This window comes from Oncorhynchus nerka, linkage group LG6 (assembly GCF_034236695.1).
Source record: "Oncorhynchus nerka isolate Pitt River linkage group LG6, Oner_Uvic_2.0, whole genome shotgun sequence".
NCBI lineage: Eukaryota > Metazoa > Chordata > Actinopteri > Salmoniformes > Salmonidae > Oncorhynchus > Oncorhynchus nerka.
The window spans coordinates 82863678-82886106 of record NC_088401.1 but is presented as its reverse complement, the minus strand read 5'-3'; the positions used below and the strand labels follow the sequence as shown (position 1 = coordinate 82886106).

The 22429-nt window shown below is 42.6% G+C and overlaps 1 protein-coding gene across 1 annotated transcript in view; it reads right to left on the bottom strand.

The window, feature by feature from the left end:
- Positions 1-22429, bottom strand: part of LOC115120622 (protocadherin Fat 2-like) — a 70756-nt gene that overhangs the window by 8603 nt on the left and 39724 nt on the right. Inside the window, 9 exon segments of the mRNA XM_029649574.2 lie at positions 3119-3282; positions 4010-4850; positions 5043-5240; positions 8141-8284; positions 8473-8610; positions 9211-9422; positions 15123-15512; positions 18567-18800; positions 21909-22062. Of these exon segments, the coding sequence (XP_029505434.2) occupies positions 3119-3282; positions 4010-4850; positions 5043-5240; positions 8141-8284; positions 8473-8610; positions 9211-9422; positions 15123-15512; positions 18567-18800; positions 21909-22062 (2475 nt within the window).

Here is a 22429-nt window from a genome sequence, read left to right as displayed (position 1 = left end):
GCTTTCCATAATTTCTCTGGACATTTTTGATAATTTTATGAACATGGCGTCAATGTAAACCGTGATTTATGGATATAAAATGCATATTATTGAACAAAACATAAATGTACTGTGTAACATGTCATATGACTGTCATCTGATGAAGATTTTCAAAAGGTTAGTGAATTATTTATTTTTTAATCCTGCTTTTATAATTTTATATTTTCTGGGACAAAATGGCTGCCTCTTGTCTTTGTTTCGGTGGTGGTCTAATATAAATATGTGCTGTGTTTTCGCCGTAAAACATTCTGACATGCTGGGTAGATGAACAAGGTGTTTATCTTTCATTTGAGGTATTGGACTTGTTAATGTGTGGAGGTGTGAAGAATATTTTTGCATTGCCTGCGCCACGGTTTCAGCTGAACGGGGGGGGGTGGCTCTGAGAGGGACGCCTCGCTTTAACTGGTGGCAACCGCTGTGTCAGATTTTGAAAAAGCTTTACGGAAAAACAAACCATACAATAATCTGAGTACGGCGCTCAGACAAACAAATACATATATCCGCCATGTTGGAGTCAACAGAAGTCAGAAATAACATTATAAATATTCACTTACCTTTGATGATCTTCATCAGAATGCATTCCCAGGAATCCCAGTTTCAAAATAAATGTTTGATTTGTTCGATAATGTCCATCATTTATGTCCAAATACCTACTTTTGTTAGCGCGTTTGGTAAACAAATCAAAATTCAAAAGTGTGTTCACTAGTTGCAGACGAAATGTCAAAAAGTTCTGTTGCAGTCCGTAGAAACATATCAAACGATGTATGGAATCAATCTTTAGGATGTTTTTAACACAAGTCTTCAATAATATTCCAACTTGAGAATTCCTTTGTCTTCAGAAAAGCAAAGGAACGGGAGATACCTCTCATATGAAATGCACGTCACCAGTGCGTGACTGCTGGCAGACCTCTGACTCATTCCCCTCTCATTCAGCCCCCCTTCATAGTAGAAGCCTCAAACAAGTTTCTAAAGACGGTTGACATCTCGTGGAAGCCTTAGGAAGTGCAACATGACTAATATCCCACTGTAACTTCAATAGGGGCTGAGTTGAAAATCGACCAACCTCAGATTTCTCACTTCCTGGTTGGATTTTTTCTCAGGTTTTTGCCTGCCATATGAGTTCTGTTATACTCACAGACACCATTCAAACAGTTTTAGAAACTTCAGAGTGTTTTCTATCCACATATACTAATAATATGCATATATTAGCAACTGGGACTGAGGAGCAGGCAGTTTACTCTGGGTACCTTATTCATCCAAGCTACTCCATACTGCCCCCCAGCCATAAGAAGTGTTAAAGGCTACAGTGGTTTTAACCAACAAGTCATCTTTTCCTCTTTCTCCACAGGCTTATCACGGGCGCTATTGTTCAAATGGGCTAAAAATGTGAGGAATACATGAAAAACCTTTAGCCGGTGATCGGTGAGTAGGTCCTAAACTGAATTTCCATTCCAGAAGTTTCTAAAGGATGGATGTGACTGCTTCTCCCGTTTTTCTTTTGGGTGAAAATATTGATAAGATTTGGGAATTGATAAGAATTTGTTGCGGTGAAGCCTAACTCTCAAGGGAAACACATCAATTGTGTAATATTTTCTGACGAAGCCGCTGTGAAGTTAAGGGGGGAGGATAGAAACTCTTGGACAACTATGTTTTCAATTCCATTTGAAGCAATTTTCTTACAACAAAAGGAACTAACCCAGAGGTAAGGCCTAAGAATGGAAAAAGTGAATACTACTTTTGATGTTTCAAATCTGAACAAATTGAATATTCAATCTATTACGTGTATTCAATGTCACACAAATGGAGAGAAATCCACTGGGAGATGTGTTGCATGCGTGCATTTCCAGTTCAGGTCAAGAAGTTTCATCTGAGCACTGAGGACTCTTTATCCATTTCATCAAAATATACAATAATTGAATATTCCCTTTAAACATTATGCGGTAAACCTACGTCAGCACTAAGCCCACTCTAATTCAACATTCCAAACCCCAGCAACAATTATCCTACGTACCAGATCTGTTTTTAGGATGTCTTGCCAACTCTTAAACCAAGGATCCGCCCCTTCAAAAAATGTTTTGCCTAAAATGACATACCTAAATCTGACTGCCTGCAGCTCAGGCCCTGAAGCAAGGATATGCATATTCTTGATATCATTTTAAAGGAAACACTTGATGTAAATGTGAAATGAATGTAGGAGAATATAACACATTAGATCTGGTAAAAGATAATACAAAGAAAAAATCATGTGTTTTTTTGTATTTTTTTTGCACCATAATTTTGAAATGTAAGAGATTGGCCATAGTGTATTAGTCCAGCCCAGGCGCAATTTAGATTTTGGCCACTAGATGGCAGCAGTGTATGTGCAAAGTTTTAGACTGATCCAATGAACCATTATGGTTCAAAATTTTGTATCGAGGCAGCCCAAATGTGCCTAATTGCTTTATTAATACATACAAGTTCATAACTGTGTGCTCTCCTCAAACAATAGCATAGTATTCTTTCACTGTAATAGCTACTGTAAATTGCAGTTAGATTAACAAGAATTTAAGCTTTCTGCCAATATCAGATATGTCTATGTCCTGGGAAATGCTCTTGATACTTACAACCTCAGGCAGCACACAGATCTGGGACTAGGCTATGAAAGAACTGATGGAAATGGGGACATGAAGATAGAGACAGTCCTCACCACAACGTGGTTGGATCAGTTCAAAGTCCCATTGATCAACTGACACAGACAAAGCCAACAGAGAGGGAATAATATGATAAGAGATCAGTATGATTGAGCCAGGAATCCACACTGAAGTGTTCACTTCCGTATTAACACAGCCCTCTGATATGCAATCAGGTATTTATAATGTCTGCTACAGTACAGGAGGGACTGCCAAGGAAAAGGAATATGTTGCTTTTATGATATCTGATAATAATGTAGTGCAATACATGATACCGTAAAACACTGATGTAAAATGGGCTGTAAATCAAATTTAACTGATTGAATGAGCTACGAGATACTGCAAAAGCAAATAACGACATGTGTTTTTTCATCTCTGATAATAATGAATGCATGTGAGCTTTACAATACCTTCAAGCTCCCCCAGTTGGTTGCATTGGTACTCATGACAACGCCTTGTTGCTGGAAGGTCTTGATGCGCAGAGAGAGATGGAGGTTCTGACTCTCCTCCTCCTCCTCCTCAGTCTGATACAGGTATTTCAGGTAGCCCGTCCCGTCAAAACTCACAGCAGACTCTGAAGTTGGAAAAACGGTGCAAATGTTAAATGCAATTTGTATGATTTCATTAAAAACATGTCTAATTAACATGTGGTGACTAATATTTAAAAACACTAATTTTGGATGACTATCTGTCCGTCAAATTAGGAATAGTCACTCAAATGTGTTCTCGTAATGAAATCTGCTTGATCAAACAGACTTTCATGTGAGAATCTTTCAAAGTTCATACAAATAAAAAATCCCCTCACGTATTTTGTTTCAGGCTCAGATCTTCCACATCGCTTTCCTAGAGATATTTGTTTTTTTTTAGGCTTTGGGTTTAGCCAAAACAGTCTAACTAAAGAGGTGATAACCTCAATGGAATACCTCCACTAAATATGTCTGCCAGGGGGACAACAGTAACTAAGAAGACCCACAACAAGCAGATAATCACTAGCACTATCCTGGAGGCCCCTAGCTCCCAGCTGCACCCAGCTAATCCCCATTTGAATGTGAAGTGAGTTAGATCATGAAGGGGGTGACTTCAGGCTCCTACTGTGATCAAGGAGAAGGTAGGAGACTATTTGACTGATAGGGTTCAATCCCAGGTCTACTGTGTGCTCAAAGTAAGTGTTAGCCAAGTAATCCAAAGCCTAGGTATTGACTTAGTGAGCTAATTCTGCAATTCTTCACGTCTCAGGCACATCTCATACAAGCTTGATAAATAACCTTGTCTAGCTACCAAACCACCTCAGTTACACCTACCGTTGCAGGGGCAGACACTCTCCCAGGTGTGTTGTGGGGTGATGAAGCCGGCCCTGGCTGTGGCGTAGTGGCTCAGCCTCTCCCCTCTCATCTGGACTGAGTTCCTGCATCCTCTAGGAGGGCATTCTGTCCCTAGACACCCATTATGATGCACCTTGAGAACACTCAGTCCCAACGAGTCTTCTATGTCAGCGATGATCCCTGCCAGCCGGTTGGTTGGTAACGGTTCTACATTTCCACCATGCGGCCTCCATAGCAGCAGAACCTCCAGGACCAGGGAGTTGGGTTGCTGCTGTAGGCTCACCAGGTGGAGGTCTTGCCTGGTTATACCCAGGGCCGTGCTGAGGCTCCTCTGGAGGCCTCTCCAGTGGTCCCCCAGGAACTCCTCCGGGGAAAGCCCAGCCAGCTGCAGAGTGAGCCCAGCGTCCAGGGCCTGTTGTGTGGGTTTCCATACATGGACCTTCACCCCGGCCCACACGCTGAACTTCCCATCGGAGACGCTAACATTGAGGGAGTAGAGACCAGGTTTCAGGTCTTCATCGGCCCAGATCTTCCCATCCACCAAATCCACAGAGAACCTGGAGAGGCCTCCAGAGGTGCCTGAGCTCGGCCCTGGGTCTCCCCCACCTGGAGACTCCGAAATCAGCTTGTAGTTTAGGATGTCGTGCAGGTCCTGGTCGGAGGCATGGAGCTTGCCTATGACTCGGTTGGAGAACGTGTCTCCTGTGGTGGTAATGAAGACTTCCAGGGGCATCACAGAAGGAGGGTACTTGCTCTGCTCAGTGACGTTGATCTTCACCACGCAGATGGAGGAGAGAGGAGGGTGTCCGCTGTCTGTCACCTGAGGTAAGGGCATGAATAGAAACACACATGATCAAATGTCAGTATCTGCTAGTACTATGTAGGTATAAATCTATACTCCATTTCGACATCCCAAATAACCAGTGGACATGTATAGACGTCAGATAAGCAGATTACAACCAGGTAAATATGTCCCTGCAGGGATCCGTTTTATTACAGGAAGATTCGTCACCTGTATTTTCAGTAGGTGCTGTGGCTTGATCTTCTTCTTCAGAGGGGCAGTGATGGACAACAGACCTCCCTGGTCTACGTGGAAGCGGCGGTCCTCGTTCCCAGACGCGATGTGGAATGTGAAGGGAGGTCCATTCTGAGGGGTGTCTCTGTCTGTGACCACCAGCTGGAGGATGCTGCTACCGATGGCCTCGCCCTCCTGACAAGGAACATACGGTACCATCGTTAGTTATGTCGTCATGCTATCGTACAAACTAGGTCAAGCCTTCCATGTCACCTCGTTCCACAAGGGCCTAAAACAAGACGGACCCTAATGATTTTACTACATTGCAAAAGCGTGCTGATCGTGATCTTATCTTGAAAAATGTCAAAAGTTTCCAATGAGTGCCGGAAGTTTCCAATGAGTGCCGGAAGTTTCCAATGACTGCCAGAAGTTTCCAATGAGTGCCGGAAGTTTCCAATGAGTGCCGGAAGTTTCCAATGAGTGCCGGAAGTTTCCAATGAGTGCCGGAAGTTTCCAATGAGTGCCGGAAGTTTCCAATGAGTGCCGGAAGTTTCCACCTGGAATGAATGCTACAGTGCTTGACTGAGTGCTGGTATGAGCTCGTCTACACCTGTTTTCTTCGGCACATGAAAGCGGATGAGCTCACATCAATGTGTTACAATTTGGCAGAACAAGCACAGGTTTCAGATAGCCTAGCCTTCTAGGTAGCCTAGGGGTTAGAACGTTGGGCTAGTAACCAAAAGTATTGCTGGATCGAATCCCCGAGCTGACAAGGTAAAAAATCAGTCGTTCTGCCCCTGAGCAAGGCAGTTAACCCACTGTGCGCTGAAGACGTGGATGTTGATTGTGGCAGCCCCCCGCACCTCTCTGATTCAGAGGGGATGGGTTAAATGCAGAAGACACATTTCAGTGGAATGCATTCAGTTAATGCAACTGACTAGGTATCCCCCTTTCTCCTCAGGTCATTCCATTTCAGCTTGGGACTGCTAGAACAGGTCACTGAAACAGAGTGCCTGTTGGCAGAGATAGGTGGCTTGTTAATTCAATATGGCATTGTCCAGATGGATGGATGTACATTTGCATCTCACACTGTTGCAGTCTCTGGGATGAGATGTTCCCACAGAAGTCCTGGGGTCACTGACGACAGTAAATGTGAATTCAATTGTCGTATTTGAATTGTTTCAAGAGTTTATAAACAGCTATGAATCTGGATGTGTTTCATTGTACTGTAAGTGCTATGGATTTATTATTACAGAGAAATGGTGTTATTCTGTTGGTCGGACGGCAGGCGGTTCAAAGAGGAGAAACAGGGAAGGGCTTCTATTATTTAAATGGACTTGATTAGATTAGAATCTGGATGTGTTGTTCCTGCCTATTGTTTTTACTGGCAAAGTGCTACGAAATGTTCATTCAGGTTGGGGGTGACTTCCTGCTTGAATTTGGTTAAAAAGGACAGTGATTTTGCTCATATTTTGAGAACGTGTTAGCAGGGTCCTGTGTGTATCAGACACGTGTAACCACGTTGAGTCTTATTTAGTGGAGAGTTATTTACTCAGTGTATTCTGTAATTCTGTAATCATTGTTTGAGTGTTTCATCCTTTCATAATGAATAAATCCTATTGGGGTAAATTGGGTAAATTGCATTCCTCGTTTCACAGAGTAAGTCTTTGAATGACTATAGGCTCATAATTTAGCAGGTCTATTGGTAGTTGTTATATACACTATACACACACCATATGTCTTGGTTCCACCTTGACATCCCTGATATACTTGCCTCAATACCTTAATGCTAGAACCTTGGTCACCAGGGTTAGCTATTTGTATCTCAATTCAAATGTTATCTGTCACATGTGCCGAATACAACAGGTGTTCTCAGCCCATCTCAGGGTGGGGACAGACAGCCCATCTCTGGGTGGGGACAGACAGCCCATCTCTGGGTGGGGACAGACAGCCCATCTCAGGGTGGGGACAGACAGCCCATCTCAGGGTGGAGACAGACAGCCCATCCCAGGGTGGAGACAGACAGCCCATCCCAGGGTGGGGATAGACAGCCCATCTCAGGGTGGGGACAGACAGCCCATCTCAGGGTGGGGACAGACAGCCCATCTCTGGGTGGGGACAGACAGCCCATCTCTGGGTGGGGACAGACAGCCCATCTCTGGGTGGGGACAGACAGCCCATCTCTGGGTGGGGACAGACAGCCCATCCCAGGGTAGGGACAGGCAGCCCATCTCAGGGTAGGGACAGACAGCCCATCTCAGGGTGGGGACAGACAGCCCATCAAATAGTTTATTGGTATAAGAAATTCTACAAAAAAAAAAAGGTCCAGCAAGCTTTTCTAGTCTAGCTTTTCCTGCACAGCTCCAAGAGCTAAGGAGCGTATTTTTTAAAGAGAGGCCAGCGGATCTAGAACAGGATTATCTTTTTTGGATGCAATTTGAATGGAGTTGGAGAGAGAAAGACAGAGAGAGAAAGACAGAGAACTGTATTGTATCTGCTCATTATTTAGTCTAGTAAATAAAACCTTGAATTCATTATTTGTGGCATTGAGTTCATTGGGTTCTTGAGGTTCCAGAACTTGACGAGGTTCCAGAACTTGACGACGTTCCAGAACTTGACGACGTTCCAGAATGAGAACATAGTAAATTGACTGTTGATTAAGACTGTTGTTGATATAGAATTAATGGTACAACAGTTCACGTTAACTCCCGATAGAGTTCATTCAAGGGTCTGTCTATGTTAAAACCTTTAGTGGTGCCCCTATTAGATTCATTTGGATAGGATAATTAATTATTCAATGAATAAATTATCTTGAATATGATGAAATTAGCCAAAAGTCACAGCACACGCCTGATTGGTTCTTCAGCTCTCGATCATTCCACTCCTGGAGTGTAGAGGCAGCTGAGGATAGCCAGCTGTCAGGATGCTGATCGTGTAGAGGGAGAGAAAGTGTGTGTGTGTGTGTGTGTGTGTGTGTGTGTGTGTGTGTGTGTGTGTGTGTGTGTGTGCGTGTGTGTGTGCGTGTGCGTGCGTGCGTGCGTGCGTGCGTGCGTGCGTGCATGTGTTTGTTAGTGTGTAAGGGCCTGTGTTGGTACCTGAAGGACCAGGTTGTGTTTCATCTGGGAGAAGACAGGTGGGTTGTCGTTGACATCGGACACGGTCAAGGTCACTTGGACCGCGGTAGACAGAGGAGGGTCTCCCTCATCAGCTGCTTGGACCGTCAGAGAGTAGTGAGTGATCTGGGACAGGCAGAGAGACCAGTTAGATACAGGATATCACGGTTCTACTATTTTCTTGACTTTCTCTTAGCTCCTTAGCAAGGGGCTTCAACACTGCATCTCAAGGGAACCCTGTTCTGAGCAGTTTTTTCAACTTTATTCCAGGTGATTCCTTCCCCATATAAAAGCCCAAACTAAACCCCCCTCACCTCCTCTCTGTCCAGCGTAGCCCTGACTATGACCTCTCCACTGCGAGGGTCGATGCTGAACTGTCCATGAGGGTCTCCACTGGAGATGGAATAGTGGATAAGGTTGTTCAACGGCCCATCCAGGTCGATGGCTGTCACCTTGGAGTGGGGGAAGGAGGGGGAAGGAAGGGAGGGGGGGGGGGGGGGGAAGGAGTGGGGGAGGAGGGGGAAGGAGGGGGGGAAGGAGGGGAAGGGGGGAAGGAGGAGTGGGGGAAGGAGGGGGAAGGAGGAGTGGGGGAAGGAGGGGGAAGGGGGGGAAGGGGGAGGAGGGGGAAGGAGGGGGAGGGGGAAGGAGGGGGAAGGGGGGGGGAGGGGGAAGGGGGAGAAGCAGGAGAAGCGGGAGAGAGAAGAGAGAAGAGAGAAGGGGGTGAGAAGAGGAAAGAGATAAGAGGAAAGAGATAAGAGGGAAGAGATAAGAGGAAAGAGATAAGAGTGAGTTGAGAGGAGAAAGAGAAGAGGAAACAGTAAGCCTCATTGAACTGAGCTGCTTGGAAGAATATCAGTCTGATCATTATTAGCTCAACCAAACTGCCATGTTCTCTAAGTACTTAGATGTGTGTCTGTCCAAATGCCAAATTCAAAACAACTTGATTAGTCCCCTCAGGGAAATGACTTGTCATTGAACACATTGAATGGTGTATTACAGTAACTGGTTTCTAAAGTGACAGTTGACAGTTGACAGTTGAGAGTGATAGCTACCTGCATCACCACATCGCCAGGCGACAGGTCCTCTGAGACGTCAGCACTGTAGTCTCCCTGTCCGAACACGGGCGTGTTGTCATTGACATCTGTGATGTTGATAATCACCATGGTGATGTCGCTCAGAGTCGACTTGCCTCTCGTCCCCTCCAATGACAGGTAGTATTCACGACACCGCTCAAAGTCTAAAGAGCCATTCACAACCAGAACACCTGAAAAACACACAACACAAACTCTATTCATTTAACTGACAGCTGTGTTTTAACTTGGTCTTGTTCACACTAACACAGTCCTGGGTTGACAGATGTGGGATTTGAGTATATGTTCTCAGCCTTCATTAAAAAATAGGAAAAATTACAGAATTTTCCAAAGATGACCACAGTAACAACATATTAAATTCCATCTTGCGGTGCTCTTTTATTAAAAACAAAACACAGATATGTTTTTGTCAGCGCTATCTGATTGTCTTTGTTCTGTTTCCCCAAAAACATAAATGCAGTCAAACAGGTGTTGGGTTCTACCTGTTAATAGTACCAGGATGTAGAGAAATGGGGATTGTAAAATATACATCTGTTCCAGCCCAATTGAACTACAGTACCAGGAAGTAGAGATAAGGACATGTCTTGAGTAGATTGGAGGTGTCCCTTCTATCCTGTTCCAAGGAAAGCTTTGCCTCAACATCAGACATGTATGTTATTGGTTAAGTTTAGGTAAAAGGATGTCCATAGCAGGAAGGTGTTTGCCGTAATATTGGGTATGGATTGTGATTTTAGAAATATTCTACATTTGGCTTGTCTCACTTATCTGAACATCCCTTACTGTAGCTATGGTTAGAAAAGCCACAGAGTGCAGCAGCACAGTACATTGGATTTACGCAAATAAGAATTTGTTCTTAACTGACTTGCCTAGTTAAATAAAAAGTCAAATAAATCTATTGGTGTTCTGTACCCTGGTGGAAACCTCTCACAGCTCTCGTATTCAGCCGACAGGCAGATGTGAAAACGACCGATACCAAACAGACTTGAAAACAAACACCAGAGAATTTTCTGCCGTTAATAATTGTCATTTCATTGTTGTCTCTGTCAAACTCCCTCCTACCCCCCCCCCCCTCTCTCTCTCTCTTCTTCTCTCACTCTTTCTCTCTCTCTTTCTCTCACCCCCTCTCTCTCTGTCTCTCTTCTTCTTCTCTCACTATTTCTCTCTCTCTTTCTCTCACCCCTCTCTCTCTGTCTCCCCCTCTCCTTCTCGTCCCCCTCTCTTTCTCTTTCACTCTCTGTGTCTCTGTCTCCCCCTCTCCTTCTCATCCCCCTCTCTTTCTCTTTCACTCTCTGTGTCTGTCTCCCCCTCTCCTTCTCATCCCCTCTCTTTCTCTCACCCCCTCTCTCTGTCTCCCCCTCTCCTTCTCATCCCCCTCTTTCTCTTTCACTCTCTGTGTGTCTGTCTCCCCCTCTCCGTCTCATCCCCCTCTCTTTCTCACCCCCCTCTCTCTGTCTCCCCCTCTCCTTCTCATCCCCTCTCTTTCTCTCACCCCCTCTCTCTGTCTCCCCCTCTCCTTCTCATCCCCCTCTTTCTCTTTCACTCTCTGTGTGTCTGTCTCCCCCTCTCCTTCTCATCCCCCTCTCTTTCTCTTTCACTCTGCGTGTCTGTCTCCCCCTCTCCTTCTCATCCCCCTCTCTTTCTCTCTCACTTCTTCCATCTCTCTAAACAGACACCTGTAAATGGAGGAAAGAGAGCGTTCCTAGATTCCTGGGGCATCTGCCAGTCTGGTTTACACACTTCCTTAACATAAGACAAGATAACAACATAACAACAGTCATAACTGCCACCTGCATTCCTTTAAAATACCCACCAGGTTTCAACATGTGCAATAATATCACACAGGTACAATTCTCTGTTCGTTGAGGTAGTTGACTTCTAGACCCTCACCTTGTCTGTTTGTTGAGGTAGTTGACTTCTAGACCCTCACCTTGTCTGTTTGTTGAGGTAGTTGACTTCTAGACCCTCACCTTGTCTGTTTGTTGAGGTAGTTAAGGTTAGGAAAAGGGTTAGGGATAAACTAACACCCAACAAAAAATGTGCTTTTGACACCAATTTGACAGAAGCTGTAACCCATCTAGACCGTATTCAAGGGTTTGGGTCAATTCGAATCAAAGTCAGTTATTTCAGCAAGTGATTTGAATTTAATATCCAAAAATAGCTTCTCCTTTATCAGTTTATTGAGAGGTCATTGAAAATAATTGAATTGGAATTTCAGTTTACTTCCTGAATTGTTTGATTTCAACCCTGAACTCATGTTGGAACTGAGTTGGTAAATATGCAATTGGAAGTGCCACCTGATTTTCACTGACATTCCAATGAGAAAAGAGAAAAATAACTGAAGTTAGACTAACTAAAGAAAATTACCCAATGTACTGTGTTATACTGCAGGGCTCTGCTCTGAAGAAAGAGAATCACAAATTTAAACTCATTCAGTCCTCTAAACTCTCTCTTTCATGTGACTAGCTGAGACCAAAGAAAATAACATTGAGCTTCCACGTCTGTCTCCATTGATACAACATGTAATACATAACATTAAGCTTCCACGTCTGTCTCCATTGATACAACATGTAATACATAACATTAAGCTTCCACGTCTGTCTCCATTGACACAACATATAATACACAACATTAAGCTTCCACGTCTGTCTCCATTGATACAACATGTAATACATAACATTAAGCTTCCACGTCTGTCTCCATTGATACAACATGTAATACATAACATTAAGCTTCCACGTCTGTCTCCATTGATACAACATATAATACATAACATTAAGCTTCCACGTCTGTCTCCATTGATACAACATGTAATACATAACATTAAGCTTCCACGTCTGTCTCCATTGATACAACATACAATACATAACATTAAGCTTCCACGTCTGTCTCCATTGATACAACATACAATACATAACATTAAGCTTCCACGTCTGTCTCCATTGATACAACATATAATACATAACATTAAGCTTCCACGTCTGTCTCCATTGATACAACATGTAATACATAACATTAAGCTTCCACGTCTGTCTCCATTGATACAACATACAATACATAACATTAAGCTTCCACGTCTGTCTCCATTGATACAACATGTAATACATAACATTAAGCTTCCACGTCTGTCTCCATTGATACAACATGTAATACATAACTAAAAAAACGACTTTGTTGCTTTGACACAATGGTAACAGAACAGCTGTGTGGTGGGATGATTACTCCTGGGATGGAACTACACACGAGTGGATTAAGTCGCCGACAAGCCCGGATATTGAACGGTTTAACAACTAATACAGACATTGGTTTGGCTCAGTCCAACCAACCTCTATGAGACTCCTGCCCTGCTACGGCATATCAAAGCAGGGAGGATTTGTAGTGAAGGGACACCAAGAGAAATCAGGGAGAAAATAAACTCCAGGCGTCTGTGGTGATGTCACGAGGTACACCACCACAGACGTGGCACCACCATAAGACCAGGCAGTATAATATTAATTACTGACTAATGTATACTTATCCAGAGTGGCTGATTGCTGTACAGCTTACACTACCGGTCAAACTTTTTAGAACACCTACTCATTCAAGGGTTTTTCTTTATTTTTAACTATTTTATACATTGTAGAACTATGAAAAAACACATACGGAATCATGTAGTAACCAAAAAAAGTGTTAAACAAATCAAAATATATTGAATTTGATTTTTAATGACAGCTTTGCACACTCTTGGCATTCTCTCAACCAGCTTCACCTGGAATGCTTTTCCAACAGTCTTGAGGGAGTTCCCACATATGCTGAGCACTTATTGGCTGCTTTTCCTTTACTCTGTGGTCCGACTCATTTCAAACCATCTAAATTTGGTTGAGGTCAGGGGATTGTGGAGGCCAAGTAATCTGATGCAGCACTCCATCACTCTCCTTCTTGCTAAAATAGCCCGTACACAGCCTGGAGGTGTGTTGGGTCATTGTCCTGTTGAAAAACAAATGATAGTCCCACTAAGCCCAAATCAGTTGGGATGGAGTTTCGCTGCAGAATGCTGTGGTAGCCATGCTGGTTAAGTGTGCCTTGAATTCTAAATAAATCACACACAGTGTCAATAGCACACCATAATAGCACACCCCACACCATAACACCTCCTCCTCCATGCTTCATGGTGGGAAATACACATGCTGGGATAATCCGTTCACCCACACCGCGTCTCACAAAGACACGGAGATTGGAACCAAAAATCTCCAACTTGGATTCCAGACCAAAGGACAAATTTCCACCGGTCTAACATCCATTGCTCGTGTTTCTTGGCCTAAGCAAGTCTCTTCTTATTATTGGTGTCATTTAGTAGTGGTTTCTTTGAAGCAATTTGACCATGAAGGCCTGATTCACACAGTCTCCTCTGAACAGTTGATGTTGAGATGTGTCTGTTACTTGAACTCTCTGAAGCATTTATTTGGGCTGCAATTTCTGAGGCTGGTAATTCTAATGAACTTATCCTCTGCAGCAGAGGTAAGTCTGGATCTTCCATTCCTGTGGCGGTCCTCATGAGAGCCAGTTTCATCATAGCGCTTGATGGTTTTTGCGACTGCACTTGAAGAAACATTCAAAGTTCTTGAAATGTTCCATATTGACTGACCATGTCATAAAGTAATAATGGACTGTTGGTTCTCTTTGCTTATTTGAGCTGTTCTTGCCATAATATGGACTTGGTCTTTTACCAAATAGGGCTATCTTCTGTATACCACCCCTACCTTGTCACAACACAATTGATTGGCTCAAACGCATTAAGAAGGAAAGAAATTCCACAAGTTAACTTTTAACAAGGCACACCTGCTAATTGAAATGCATTCCAGGTGACCTCATGAAGCTGGTTGAGAGAATGCCAAGAGTGTGCAAGGTTGTCATCAAGGCAAAGGATGGCTACTTTGAAGGATCTCAGTATATAAAATACTTTTTTGGTTACTACATGATTCCATTTGTGTTATTTCATAGTTGTGATGTCTTCACTATTATTCTACAATGGAGGAAATAGTAAAAAATAAAGAAAAACCCTGGAATGAGTAGCCGTTCTAAAACTTTTGACCGGTACTGTATATCAACAGGACCTTTACAAAATCTATCAAAAGTGCACCAGCATTGACAATGTACTTTCAATAATTTCTCTGCCTCGCTGTGCAATACTGCTCCGATGCCTGACTTCTGAGTATGAAATAGAAAGTAGACCTTCTAACTCTGCCAAAACATTAAAGAAATGGCAATATATTGCAGTCAGCAACATAACCAGGTGAATAGGTATTTGCTATACCCTTTAGCTTTCCATCAACCTTATAAGTGGGCTTCTCTGCCTTCTGCCAGGTCTTTCTTGCTGACGTGGGATTCAAAATGATTGTGCTTCATAAATATATTAATTTGCCCAAATAAACTCAAATAAACTTTATGGAAAATTATGGAATGTTTTGGAATCTCACAGAACCTTACTGACCCATGGAACTCCTGGAAGTGACGGAACAGAACCTTACTGACCCATGGAACTCCTGGAAGTGACGGAACAGAACCTTACTAACCCATGGAACTCCTGGAAGTGACGGAACAGAACCTTACTAACCCATGGAACTCCTGGAAGTGACGGAACAGAACCTTACTAACCCATGGAACTCCTAGAAGTGACTGAACAGAACCTTACTAACCCATGGAACTCCTGGAAGTGACGGAACAGAACCTTACTAACCCATGGAACTCCTGGAAGTGACGGAACAGAACCTTACTAACCCATGGAACTCCTGGAAGTGACTGAACAGAACCTTACTAACCCATGGAACTCCTGGAAGTGACGGAACAGAACCTTACTAACCCATGGAACTCCTGGAAGTGACGGAACAGAACCTTACCAGTTGCTGGGTGCAGGTAGAACCTTCCCCCCTCGTTGCCGGAGACGATGGAGTAGACGATGGATTCCGTCTCGGTCCCATCTCTAGTGAGGGCAGAGACGCTGATGACCTCTGACCCTACCAGGGTGGATTCTGGGATCTGGGCGGAGTACTCCTGGCTTAAGAATACCGGCTTGTAGTTGCTCAGGTCGACAACATGCACTGTAACTGTGGCGATGGAGTACAGTTGTCGGGGAAGCCCCCTGTCGGTGGCTTTGACCTTGAGTTCAAAGGTCGACCGGGTGTTTTCGGCCAGCGACCTCTCCAGGCGCATGATACCAGAGAACTCTTCTAATGAGAAGTGTCCGCTGTTGTCCTCGAGTAGAGAATACTTCACCTCAGAGTTTATACCTGCAGAAGGAGAGGAGAGAATAGGAGTCAGTCTGGTTGTTCTGAGCAGAGACTATTTCATATAGAGACAGGGCACTATCTAGCTACTATTATCTCTATGGTATTTCACCTCAGAGTTCATATTGTCAGTCTGGTTGGTTTGGCACCACGAGTTTAGGTTTCTTCCAAAGTATGCTAATCCCAACAGTAGGTAATAACTTAATATACAGCTACGAGTTAATGGCCTTATCAAAACAATATGCAAGGTGCAATTATGAAGAAGACTCAACTAATAAACAGTCGTAAAAAAATGCCAAACAGCCATAATAAAACGCCTCAGGATAATACATGATTAGATATGTGTTTCTGCACCTACAGGAGTGTTTCTCTCTCTCTCTCTCTCTCTCTCTCTCTCTCTCTCTCTCTCTCTCTCTCTCTCTCTCTATCTATCTATCTATCTATCTATCTATCTATCTATCTATCTATCTATCTATCTATCTATCTATCTAAGAAGGTTGGAACCACCAAGACAATTCCCAGAGCAAGAAATTAGTAAAGGCTCTGAATACTTATATACTGTAAATGTGATATTTCCACTTTTTTCTTTGTCATTATGGGGTATTGTGTGTAGATTGATGAGGGGAAAAAAACAATTTAATTAATTTTAGAATAAGGTTGTAACGTAACAAAATGTGGAAAAAGTCAAGAGGTCTGAATACTTTCTGAATGTTCTGTATACACACATCAATTACATGACAAGAAAAACACAATCAAATGAAACCAAAACAATCTTTAGTAAAAATGTACTCTAACATCCTCCTGAATTGCTCAACAGGCACCAACTGAACCAAATTTAAGGACTTTTGGAGATCATTCCACATGATGGCCTACAGGGAGGAGGTGAGGGCCCTCAGAGTGTGGTGTCAGGAAAATAACCTCACACTCAATGTCAACAAAACAAAGGAGATGATCGTGGACTTCAGGAAACAGCAGAGGGAGGACCCCCTATCCCCATCAATGGAACAGTAGTGGAGAGGGTAGTAAGTTTTAAGTTCCTCTGCGTACACATCACGGACAAACTGAAATGATCCACCCACACAGACAGTGTGGAGAAGAAGGCACAGCGCCTCTTCAACCTCAGGAGGCTGAAGAAATTTGGCTTGTCACCAAAAGCACTCACAAACTTCTACAGATGCACAATCGAGAGCATCCTGTCGGGCTGTATCACCGCCTGGTACAGCAACTGCTCCGGCCATAACCGTAAGGCTCTCCAGAGGGTAGTGAGGTCTGCACAACGCATCACCGGGGACAAACTACCGGCCCTCCAGGACACCTACACCACCCGATGTCACAGGAAGGCTAAAAAGATCATCAAGGACAACAACCACCTGAGCCACTGCCTGTTCACCCCGCTATCATCCAGAAGGTGAGGTCAGTACAGGTGCATCAAAGCGGGGACCGAGAGACTGAAAAACAGCTTCTATCTCAAGGCCATCAGACTGTTAAACAGCCATCACTAACATTGAGTGGCTGCTGCCAACATACTGACTCAACTTTAGCCACTTTAATAATGGAAAAATTGATGTAATCAATTTATCACTAGCCACTTTATATAATGCTTACATACCCTACATTACTCCTCTCATATGTATATACTGTACGCTATACCATCTACTGCATCTTGCCATCTAGATGTAATTAAAAGTATCACTAGCCACTTTAAACAATGCCAATCTATATAATGTTTTCATACCCTACATTACTCATCTCATATGTATATACTGTACTCTATACCATCTACTGCATCTTGCCTATGCCGTTCGGGCATCACTCATTCATATATCTTTATGTACATATTCATTCCTTTACACTTGTGTGTATAAGGTAGTTGTTGTGAAATTGTTAGGTTATGTTACTTGTTAGAGATTACTGCATGGACGGAACTAGAAGCACAAGCATTTTGTTACACTCGCATTAACATCTGCTAACCATGTGCATGTGACAAATACATTTGATTTGATTTGATGAGAAGAGAGAAAAAAACAATGAAAATGATGGCCCTAACTCAGTAGATATCGAAGGGTTCTCCAGGATTCCCCATCCCTGATTCCAGGTCTGGTAGATTAAACATCTGAAGGTGAACAATGAGGTAAGGTATGGCAGAAGTTTATGCAAGAGGGCTTTTAAGACAACAAAAAAAGAGCACAATGCATCGCTCCACGAGACTTCAGAGAGGGCCAGTTTCTGATACAGAATGCATGCGATGTGTCCTGAGCTTCATACCCGTAACAAAGCGTAGTGCACTGTGGTAAACTTCATCCAATGACTTCAGAGAGGGCCAGTTTCTGATACAGAATCCATGCGATGTGTCCTGAGCTTCATACCCGTAACAAAGCGTAGTGCACTGTGGTAAACTACATCCAATGACTTCAGTGTATTGCCTGCTGCATTCATATAGACAATATTGCCATAGTCTAAAGCCATCAGAAATGTTGACTGAATTATTTGTTTTCTGCTATTTAACAAAAGACAGGACCTGTTCTTATAGAATAAGACTATTTGAATTCTTAATTTCTTAATCAACTTATCAACATGTTTTTTGAAAGATAGCTTTTCGTCAATCCAGATGCCTAGATCTTTAAATTAAATATGCATAAATTAGTGATGCGCTTGTTGACTCTCCTGCAGTCCCGTTGGTTATATCCACAGAGGGGGCGGGGTTTAGGGCCATGAAATATTATGTGGAGGTGGGTGGCAGTCAGGAAGTATGTAGGAGAATAGTTTCTCTGTTATCACCTGGGGAATAGGAGAACAGTCTCCATGTTATGACCTGGGGATGTATATAGGAGCAGAGCCTCTGATACATAAAGGGGACATTTAGATTCTACCATAGAAATAGAATTACTAGATCAGACAAAGCCCCTCAAACCATGCCTCAGAATGCAAATGTCCATTTAGTCATTCTGATTCTATAGATTTTAGCACATTAAATAAAATAACTAGATCAGCAAAGCCCCTTCAGACTCTCCCTCAGAATGTTTACACTTTTCATTTTATATCAATAACATAACTTACCAGTGTCAGGGTCTTTGGCATAGATGACGGCGATGGGTGTCCTGACGGTGGTGTTGTCGAACACGGTGATTTCATAGTGGTTGTTGGAGAACTTGGGAGGGTTGTCATTCATATCCTGGATCATGAGTAAGATGTCTGCCTGGCAGGAGCGACCTCCGCCGTCCGTGGCTTTAACTACCAGATCATACTCCATCATCTTCTCCCGGTCCAACTGGGCCAGGGTGAACAACTCCCCTGTCACAGAGAAGAAGAACAGATAATTAGATGAACATATTATAGATAACTTATTCTTTCTAAGTCCATCTCCTAGTGGAGCAGAGGGCCTCACATACAATATGTAGATGGATAGATTTAGTCTAAGTATAGATGAAACTGACTGTTGGTGATGGGAAAAACCACTGAGATGTACAGTTTCAGTCAAAAGTTAGGACACACATACTTATTCAAGGGGTTCTTTATTTTTACTATTTTCTACATTGTAGAATAATAGTGAAGACATCAAAACTATGAAATAACACATATGGAATCATGGAGTAACCAAAAAAAGTGTGAAACAAATCAAAATGTATTTGCAACATTTGAAGATTCTTCAAAGTTCATTAGAGTTAGCTGCACCTCCAATTGCACCACAAAAAAATGTTTCACAGAGCTCCAGCAACAGACATATGTCAACATCAACTGTTCAGAGGAGACTCTGTAAATCAGGCCTTCGTGGTCGAATTGCTGCAATGAAACCACTACTAAAGGACACTAATAATAAGAAGAGGCTTGCTCGGGCCAAGAAACACGAGCAATGGACATTAGACTTGTGGAAATTTGTCCTTTAGTCTGATGAGTCCAAATTTGAGATTTTTGGTTCAAACCGCCAATGGCTTTGTGAGATGCAGAGTAGGTGAACGGATAATATCCGCATGTGTGGTTCCCACCGTGAAGCATGGAGGAGGAGGTGTGATGGTGTGGGGGTGCTTTGCTGGTGACACTGTCAGTGATTTATTTGGAATTCAAGGCACACTTAACCTGCATGGCTACCACAGGATTCTGCAGTGATACGCAATCCCATCTAGTTTGCGCTTAGTGGGACTATCATTTGTTTTTCAACAGGACAATGACCCAACACACCTCCAGGCTGTGTAAGGGCTATTTGACCAAGAAGGAGAGTGATGGAGTGCTGCATCAGATGACCTGGCCTCCACAATCACCCAACCTCAACCCAATTGAGATGGTTTGGGATGAGTCGGACCGCAGAGTGAAGAAAAATCAGCTCACAGGTGCTCAGAATATGTGGGAACTCTTTCAAGACTGTTGGAAAAGGATTCCAGGTGAAGCTGGATGAGAGAATGCCAATAGTGTGCAAAGCTGTCATCAAGGCAAAGGGTGGCTACTTTGAAGAAACTAAAAAATAAAATAGATTTTGATTTGTTTAAAGAACTTCTTGCCGCTGAATTGCAGAGCGCCAAATTCAAATTAAATGACTAAAAATATTTAATTTTCATGAAATCACAAGTACAACATAGCAAAACACAACTTAGCTTGTTGTTAATCCACCTGGTGTGCCAGATTTCAAAATAGCTTCACAGCAAAAGCTATCCAAGCGTTTATGTAAGGACATCTCTCTCAGCATACAAAACATTACAAACAGCTAGCAGCAAAGTAGATTGGTCACGAAAGTCAGAAAAGCAATAAAATGAATCGCTTACCTTTGATGATCTTCGGATGTTTGCACTCACGAGACTCCCAGTTACACAATAAATGTTCCTTTTGTTCCATAGAGATTATTTTTATATCCAAAATATCTCCATTTGGTTTGCGCGTTTTGTTCAGAAATCCACAGGCTCGAGCAGTCATGACAGCGCAGATGAAAATTCCAAATAGTATCCGTAAAGTTCGTAGAAACATGTCAAATGTTTTTTATAATCGATCCTCAGGTTGTTTTTACAATAAATAATCAATACTATTTCAAATAGGAGAGAGAGAGAAAATGTCTGCTCCAAGCTGTTGCGCAAAACTCTGCTGGCACCCAGCCATCCACTGATGCGATGTGATCCTTCTCACTAATTTTTCAGAATAAAAGCCTGAAACTATGTATAAAGACTGTTCACACCACGTGGAAGCCATAGAGAAAGGAATCTGGTTGATATCCCTTTAAATGGAGGGAAGGCATGCAATGGAACAGGGAGATTCGTTTCTCTTAGGCACTTCCTTGTTGGATTTTCCTCAGGTTTTCACCTGCAATATCAGTTATGTTATACTCACAGACTATTCTTTGACAGTTTTGGAAACTTTAGTGTTTTCTATCATAATCTGACAATTATATGCATATTCTAGATTCTGGGCCTGAGAAATAGGCAGTTTCAGTTGGGTTCCTTTTTCATCCAAACATCAAAATACTGCCCCCTACACTCAACAGGTTAACACTTTTTTGGTTACTACATGATTCCATATGTGTTTTTTCATAGTTCTGATGTCTTCACTATTATTCTACAATGTAGAACAGTCAAATAAAGAAAAACCCTTGAATGAGTAGGTGTATCCAAACTTTTGACTGGTACTCTATATCACAATGGTGGGAAAAAAAACACTGAGATGTACATGTATATCAAAATGGTGGGGAAACACACTGAGATGTATATCAAAATGGTGGGGAAACACACTGAGATGTATATCAAAATGGTGGAGAAACACACTGAGATGTATATCAAAATGGTGGAGAAACGCACTGAGATGTACAGTATATCAAAATGGTGGGGAAACACACTGAGATGTATATCAAAATGGTGGAGAAACACACTGAGATGTATATCAAAATGGTGGAGAAACGCACTGAGATGTACAGTATATCAAAATGGTGGGGAAAGGGCCAGAGGGTAGGCCTAAACATTCTTTAAAAACATTTGACAAAATATTTACTGAAATCTATCAAGAACAAAACCGTGAGAAGTACATATAAATCACAAAATGTTTACATTTCTGGTCGTCATTCACCGTGCTACCAGTGTCATAACATTACTTTGGATTGAAGGCTCAAAGCTTCTCCTAGCATATATGTAATGTGATAGCACACATTCTTAAGATTATGAGCTCTGTTTGACTTACAATAATGAAGAGAGATTGATGATGGGCTTGTGCTATGACAAATAGGAAGTATGGTTGATGAGAAGCCAAAGCACCAAATATAGAAAAAACACCAAAACTTTGTGTCGGTCTGACGGTAGACACCATCTTGTCTTCTTTGAAGACCTCAGTATTTTGTAAGAATGGAGATGCAATCTCTCAACTCAAACAAAAACAGATTTCAATTAGGGCCTCTTTCTGCTTAGGCCCCAAATAAAAGATGTCTCTAACCTGTCTTTTGATCAAGATGGAACTTGTCTGCGTTGGGACCGTGGAGGGTGTAGGACACTAGTCCGTTGGTGCCGATGTCTGGGTCTGACGCTGAAACCTTCCCGATGAACATGCGTGACGGGGAATTCTCCATGACGACCTCTGTGTACAGCAACTGAAACATTGATAGTTAGCTACATCTTAGGTCAAATTGCAGTTGTTGACACATTCACATTTAATTCATGCTTAGGTAGGCTACCGCTGATGGATGTGTTATGTAGAGTGTCTTCGGAAAGTATTCAGACCCCTTGACTTTTTCCGCATTTAGTTACGTTACAGCCTTATTCTAAAATAGATTACATTGTTTTTTCCCCCTCATCAATCCACACACAATACCCCATAATGTCAAAGCAAAAATAGGTTTTTAGACATTTTTGCAAATGTATTTCTACAAAAGAATAATAAGGAAATATCACATTTACATAAAAGTATTCAGACCCTTTACTCAGTAAAGTGATTACAGCGTTTACAGCCTCGAGTCT